We start from the raw sequence: 7,978 nt of genomic DNA on the forward strand, positions 1-7,978 counted from the left end.
AGTTCCAGAGAACTTGAAAGGAGCAGGTGCCATTCATGATCTGACATTTGCTTGAGGTGAGTCACTGCCATTAACTTTAAGGGGCTTTGACTTCAAGGATCAGGTCCTCAGTAAGGTGTGTGTTTTGCAGTGGGACCAAAAGTCAGTACATACATCTCAGCATGGCAGGTCTTTAAACGCAAGAGCAAATCAAGGGCATAAACATCCCTTTCATTGTGTCTTCCTGTATGGTGTCAAACACAGTTCTTCATCTCTAATTTTACTTTAATTGAAATCATACATGTGAGTGAAAAATACTGATCATCTTTGCTGTCCTTTCCCAACTGCAGCGTGTGGAAGGTCTAAATAATAACTAAGTCAATATTTGCATGGAAAAACTCTCCCTGCTTTTTCTCCCTAGTGGTAAATTCCCAACCATTACTGCCCTAAAAGGTCCATGTGCAGGCAAAAAAACCCCTAACCCCTCTGTCCTTCCCATTGCTCTTTTCCTTCCATTTTTTCCAGATTTTCAGATGGTTACTCCAAAAATGCACATGCTCAGATACTTTTTAGAGTGATACTGTTAGTGTACACTTATCAAACAGGTTCAGTGTCCCGTAGGAGATAGCCCTTTAACAGTTATGCTTTGTATCTTTAGTCTTATTAACTCACTAACTGGAAAAAAGAAAGATAAATGCAGGATCAGATCGTGGATTACGCCTGTAATGGAGGGTTAGGCATATATTTTCAATGGCAGCCTGCAGAGAGTCATCTGAGTCTCTAAGGACATTTTATGTTGTCTTCATAATGGATTCTGTCTTTGTTCAGTTTTCTGACTGTCCTCAAATTTTTATTTGGAGAAAGGGTTCACGTTATACTATCCCTTAAGCCATGTTGTGAAGAGTTCCTGCCCCATGGGATGCCTCAAGCCTTAACTTCTGCGTCCTTTGGTGACGGAGGTTGCTGCCACAAAGGGCTCTCTAGGAGACAGGGACCTTGAGAAAAAAAATCTGGCATCAACAAATATGTTGTGACCTTTTCATCATTGGAGTGTCTGGCTGTTGCTCTGCTTTATTACTCTGAATGTTTTCCAAAGGGGGAATCTGGAAGGTGGGAGCAACAGCATGAGTATTATTCTTAAATGTTATAGCCTAGGTTGGGATTGATGCAAAGAAGGTGAAGAGGAACACGAGAGGCAATCACTGAAAGCATAAGAGATCTGTAAGTGAAGTTTCAGGGGAAATTCTGTGAAGTGTGTGTGTGGGAAAATGGATCTGAAAGGAAGAAATAAACTTCAAAAAATAAATAGCTAGTAACTTTAATTCCAAAAAACCAATTACTTCAAATCAAGCAAGTATTTTTGCCATGATCAATGGTTTTACAATATAATTTGCAACAAAAGTAATTTTGAAACATAAAACTAAAAGGCTCCAATTTTCAACTTTCTAGGTCTTGTTTTTAGACAAAATATAGTTTCTACAGGGTACAGCTTGAGAAAGCTGACTTATGGCACCAGTAAGCAAGTGGCATATGTTTTTCAGGTGTTTATTCCCCAGTGTCTTCCTATCCCTCCTCTTCGTGTCTGTAGAAGGCTCAGGGATTCCTTCCAGGCCTTTTTAAAATTAAACTGTTTTCCAGAATCATGGGCTAACAGATGGAGAAGAGTTGTCATCAGCTAGCCAAAGTAAACATAGTTGCAAAGAGTTTTCGGCAATAACTATCCATAATTATGCAATTCAGTCATCTTTCAGTTGAACTTCAGGGGATTGCATAAATCTAGGGAAGTACCTGACCAGTCTTCCCATGTTCTTGTTGGGTGCTGCAGTTTATTGTGGTAACTTTGTACAGAGCTTCACTTACATGAAGAGCATGAGGCTTTGGAGCAAATAAGAGACCCTATTCACACCTGCAGGTACCTGCAGAAGGGCTGGTCTGCCTCTGCTCCGCTGGCTCACTGGTGGCAGCTGTGGGGTGGGGGTGCCTCCGGGCGACTGAAAGTGCTCTTCATGTCGAGGTGAGTGATGACCTGTATGTAACACTGACAGGAGTCAGTAGTTCAGGCTTTAGGTGGTCTTGTTCCCAGGATCAAGCAGCTTCAGAGCTGGTTTCATAGGGTGTCATGGGTACAGAGAAGGGATTTCTCCTTGTACTGAGCTAATTTTCATTGACCCGACAATGCTGGGCATTTCCTCACCATTCTGTGGAAGTCCTGCATAAAAAGGTCCTGACATGTTGTCTTTAATTTTTCAAATTCCAAATTTCCAGAGCTGAATGGGGGAGCAAATATCACACGGAGCTGAGAAAGATATGAAATAAAAATTCCCCAAAGTTAGCTAGAAAATCCAGATACTTGCTCTGGGTTATGTTTTAGCCTACCAGTTAATATGCTCTTGCTGCCTGCTCAGTAATTTGTCGGAAATGGGAAAGAAGAATCCAGACTTGGCAAGCTGGTGCTGCAGACAGATTTTGTCAGATGAAATCCCAGTAGACATTAGTCCAGCATCAACAGCTCCTGAGCTATCACATGGGAATGCGCAAGGAGATAAAACCAACATCCTAAAGGGTGGTTCCTCTATTTTAAGAGGCAGAGAAGGGAATCTGGCTAATGTAAATTTTTCTTTTCTTTGTGGAGTCGTTCAGAGAAACGATGGAAAATGCTGGTTCCAAACACAGATACAATTCTGGCTTTTCTCGAATTCTTCACTTCATTTAAAGTTGCTTAACTTCTCTCTCTTGCCTTTTCCTACATGTGAAGAGAGGTTAATCCTATCTGCCTTTACCTCAGAGGGATTGTGAGGGCAGAGTTTGGAAAAGAATTTGCCGTCTATGCAAAGAATCCACAAGTGACTGCATGGAAAAAAACCCCAGACCTACCATTGGGAAACTCCAGCACCAGTCGACTACTTTCTGGAAGTGGAGTGTTCTGTTACATAAACATCCTTGAAGCTTTGCAGAAGGGGTGACATTCACATGTGGGGCCTAACTAATTGGGCCTTGTGTGTGAAGAACGGGGATGGAGAGGATAAGGAAGTGAAATCCCCAAGGTGCAAGCTGGGCCTCCTTCTTCCCATGGCCTGTACTGTTGCTTACGTGTTGAAAAGGGGTCTCGAAGCCTCCTGTACCACTGAGCCGATGACTGGGAACTCTGTGGGCCCCACGACCCAGCCTGCATCCTAACTCTGCCCTCCCCAGCGGTCTGGGAGGCGTACTGCTCAGCCCAGCAGCCAGCTGCAACAGCTTCCAGCAGTCACTCAGGGAGCATCCCTCTGCCCAGAAGCTGTTAACGTCCCTTCATACTGAAATCTGCATTAACTCAGAGATCCTGGTCTATTTATGCATAAAGAGCATGTGGACCATGTAGCTCTTGGCTGCTTCTACAAACAGTGGGAGAAGGGGGCTGCTAACTTCAGGCGCTCCGAGTTGTTCCCTGGAGGAGTGTGCACCCTTCCACTGATTATGTGGGGAACCAAAATCCCATAGTTGCCGCTTTGATTGCCGAAGTTAAGTGGCATCAGCACCCCTCCATCCAAAACTCACCTGAGACCCAGGGCCTGGTTCTCCACAGCCCCACACCTTGTGGCAAAGTGGAGCTGCAGCATGAGTTGAAAGTCACCACTTCGTTTTGCACACATTTGTAAAGCTTTGTCACTAGTCCCAGGCAAAGAAAATAACCTGTTTCCTCCCCCGTCTCTTCAGGGAAAACTATGTATAGCACACATGGAAATAGCTTGATAGAGTCTACTATAAAATTCACATGTATATTTTTCTATATTTTATGACAAGCACAGTATAATGGTCTGCAGGTTTTTCATTCTGCATAGCAGCTCTCAGGGTAACAGGTCAGATTTAGCAACTGGGATGGCAGTGGAAGGAACAGATTCACAGCCTGAAAGAGCCAGTGCTGAACTGGTTAGGAAAGAGTAAAATCTGAATTCCCGACTCTTTTTCTTTTCACAGCTGTTAAGAGTTCAGTGGGTTGAACTGCAATCCTTCAAGTTCATCTGTTGACTCCAACACAAAACTATTATAAACTGTGCCTCTAAAACACGTGATGAAACATTTCTTGAGAGCTATTTATTCCAACTGCAGCAGAGGAAAGTTTTCAGAACACCCAGCATTTGGTAGAGGAAAGATCTCTTGAGCTTCGCAAAAGGAGGAATTATTTGCATACCAACGTAAGTTGCTTTTTGATTTTTTTCCTGCATCATTGAATAAAATAATACTTCTAAGTTTTTCCCCTCCTATGGAAACATGGTCAACAGCACAAAAGTATGTTTAAGTGCCTAGCAGGTTATTTCTATATAGTTTTCTTTCTTTAATCACGTGGGTTGGGAGTTTTATAATTCAGCATAGAACTCAACATGATTTAATATTACGTATTTTCTTTCCTCTAATGTTTTCTGTACCTGAATAACAGTTCATTCACTTACAATATTGATGCTGAGACATGATAGACTGCAAGCTTCAATCAAGTGAGTGTTTTGCAAGCTTAGAAATTACAAGTAGCAAGGAATAGTTTGGGGATGTCTTTTTCCAGATTTTTCTTATACATCTTTGATCTGAAGTTTGAGCTTACATATATATACACATTCTCCTCCAGGCTTTAGCTGTAGTAAAACACTTCCCATGCTGAAGATGGACCATGCAAACATGACCCAAGCCATGCTTGATGCTGAATCCCGCAACATGGAGAAGAACAACGGCAATGAGTACTTTTACATTCTGATCGTCATGTCGTTCTACGGGATCTTCCTGATAGGGATAATGCTTGGCTACATGAAATCCAAAAGACAAGAGAAGAAGTCCAATTTGCTTCTGCTTTACAAAGATGAGGAGAGAGAATGGGGGGAAGCTGTGAAGCCTCTACCAGCCATATCGGGGCTGAAATCTGTCCAGATCCCCATGATGCTGAACATGCTGCAGGAGAGCATGGTGCCATCCCTGTCCTGCACCATCTGCTCGATGGAAGGCAGCAGTGTGAGCTCTGAATCGTCCTCCCCAGACGTGCACTTCACCATCCAGGAGGAAGTGCTGGATGCTGAACTGGGGGAAGTGTCAGAAACACTCCTCAATGAGAGCAGCGAGGGATCTGCGGAAAACATCCACAAAAACTCCTAGCACTTGCATGGCTCCCTTGATCAGCTGCCAGAGTGTGAGTGGAGCTCCCACTAAGAACTTGTGGTTCTACTTTCCTGCTCTCCAGTGACCTGTGAACAGGTATCTGTGCCCCTGGGCCCGAGGTCTTCCTGAGAGCTGGCAGGACAAGCAAGCAGTGGTACCCAACTCCAAAGTGTAACTTGCACATAATTGGGATGCTTAATTTTAATTTTTGCATTATTATTATTTCTTACCATAGGAGCTAAGAACGAGGAGAATATATATTTTTTCTTTCTAATGAGGTAACTATTACTGGCATGTCTCTGCATTTTTCAGGTTTCTGCAAATATCTGGGAAATGTTTAGGGAAGTTACCCTAACGCAAGTGCCTGGTTGTTAAAGACGATGGGTAATGCTCATTCACACTAAACTGTGATAGACTAGAAGTACTTTTACTGTGTTTTTCTTTTAACAAACCACAGCTGACAGCAGATTTGCTCAATGCAGCCTCAAAAGCTGAAAATCTGTCAATGCTGTAGTTGAAGGGGAGTGCAGCATGGCTGGAAACTGACTTTAGGCACAGAAAGAATGAAAGAAAAAGAAAAAAAAAAAAAGATGCACTGAATTTCTAGGAGGTTTTTAAAGCCCAGTTTCAGATCCATGCCACTATATCTATCTTTGCTTAAATTGTACCTGTACTGGCTGGATCAGGTTCACCAACTTCTGCTGCAATGCAGCCTTTGACCGAGTTACTAGTAGGAAAAGTGGTTTTATTTTTCGCTTTTGTATTTTTTAAAGATATGTACATTTGATCACTAAAGGCAAAGATCTGTAAGTTAAAGAAGACATTAAAAGATCTTTGTTACAAGATGTAAGATGTAGAAAGGCTTGAACAAATGCTGCTTTGTTACACCCCCTTGAAAAATAGGTGGAATTCGGGATAGAATTTAACCTAGCAGGGGTGAAATCCTGGCCCCACTGAATTCATCAACTGAGTCCTCCTGACTTCAGAGGACATGCACGAGATTTTTATGCTTCTCTGTTGGAGTTAAATTCTCCATTTGAGGTCAGTACAACCGTACCCATTTACATCATTAAAGAATCTAGACTTTCTGCTCTATTTAAGCCAGTGTAGATAAACATTGCATCACATCTTTTTTTTTTATCAGCTCGCATGTGACACATGCATTTCTATAAAGTCATTAGTAACTAGTTTTTAAAACCACCACAAACTTCCCTCCCCTAATTTAATGGTACTGTGATTTTTTTCAAATGCTCGTGAAATTAGTTACTAAATTTTTGCACTGTTAAAAATGTAAGAATGCATAAAAATAAAAGAATAAATTTTTCAATCATACCTTATATTTTATAATAACTTATTACAATGTTTGGATTAGTTCTGAAGCATGAGGGCTGAAGAGCCTGAATCTAAAGCATTGCACAGCAAAATGTTTGCAAAATGTCTCCACATATTTCCTGTGCTAAAATAGCTCTGTGATTTATCCACTGGCATTAGAGCTTGAGAGACAGCTTGAAAAACATGAACGCTGAACAGCAGAAACAAACTGAGGCAAGAGTCTGCTGTACTTCTGCCATTTAGAAGGGAGAGCTCTGCTTTTGACTTGGAGGGTTAATATGATGTAGCCTACAGAGGTATCACTGTCTCTCTCTAAACACAGCAGAACAAAGGCTCCATTGTGCTCAGAAAGGCCTGATTCGGTTCAGATTGAAGGCAGTGGGAGTTTTTCCATCAACTTCAGTGAACTTTGGATCAGACTATATAAAGCTTTTTGGTAGATTTACTCCAAAAGGGGCTGTTTTAAGTTTGAAAGAAGCCAAATGAAGTTTGGCACTTTGCCTGGAATCACTTGAATCCTGAAACTTTCCAAATGATATTGACATGCACGAGTTGTCACATTTTCCATTGCTTTCTCCTTCGTCGTTTTACTTTTGGTATAAATGTATTTGTATCTGTAAAAACCGATGTATATAATTCCTAACATTGAGTTGTATATAATTGTCTCATGTATTTAAAGTTTATTGTTTCTACTGGCACAAATTTTTATTTAAATAAAGAAACACATTTCCTGGAAAAGTTTCCATGTTTGTTCACTATGTCAAATAGATTTCCAGTAACGAGATGGGGCAAAATTTCTACAGGATCCTTTTCTTAGCCTCTTTTTGAAATGATTCCTTGTGTTTGACAGTACTGCAGCATTGCGGGCTGACCACAGGGCTGAGCCAGGTGCCTCAGATCTGCCTTGGGTCCATGCTGGCTCTTCCTCGCGCTCAGCTCCTGCCCACGTGCAGGCAGGGCCGCAGGGATACCCAGAGTCCTCCTGCAAAGAGCTAGGGGTGCTGGCGAGCTATTGGGGAGGCTGGCAAAACCGACAAGCTGCTATGAAAACTTTTTTGTCACTTCTTCAGCCTCTTGAAAAGTCTGCATTTTGAGGTTTGGGTTTACATTTGCATTGTAGCAAATTGGGTGGGCTAGGGTTGAGGTTATGGGCAAGTATCTGACACAGGTCTCTGTTCCCACTGGATTTCCAGCGCTTGGCCGTGGTACGTAGCTGGCTTTGTCACAAGCTTTGACCCTGGGTCTCATTGCTGCTCTGTCATTTCCAGCATCAGGGATAGGGGAGGTTTCGGGATTCTAGCTCCCAATGCAGGGCAGAAGTGTTTAGAGGCAACTTTGCACTTCCGTATCTCCTTCAAGCTGTGACAGTATGTACAGGGTCACAGGCACTGGCTGAGACCTACTTGCATGGGGTAATTTGAGGTTGTTTCAAAAATCAGGTTGCTATAAAGTTATATCTGCTCAGTTTCCCACAAAACCTGTTCCCCTGTGCTCTGCTCTCTTCACTCACCCCCTATTAAATAATTCTGGGGCCTGTTCACAGGCT

General features: G+C 42.3%; 1 protein-coding gene across 1 annotated transcript; it reads left to right on the forward strand.

The window, feature by feature from the left end:
- Positions 1-3,326: 3,326 nt before the first annotated feature.
- Positions 3,327-7,186, forward strand: KCNE4 (potassium voltage-gated channel subfamily E regulatory subunit 4). The gene is made up of 2 exons (XM_069792110.1): positions 3,327-4,154; positions 4,580-7,186. Exon 2 carries the CDS (start codon positions 4,606-4,608, stop codon positions 5,095-5,097), a length of 492 nt encoding a protein of 163 aa, XP_069648211.1. The 5' UTR covers positions 3,327-4,154; positions 4,580-4,605; the 3' UTR covers positions 5,098-7,186.
- The last annotated feature ends 792 nt before the right edge of the window (positions 7,187-7,978 follow it).

Source organism: Haliaeetus albicilla, chromosome 9 (assembly GCF_947461875.1).
Source record: "Haliaeetus albicilla chromosome 9, bHalAlb1.1, whole genome shotgun sequence".
Lineage (NCBI taxonomy): Eukaryota > Metazoa > Chordata > Aves > Accipitriformes > Accipitridae > Haliaeetus > Haliaeetus albicilla.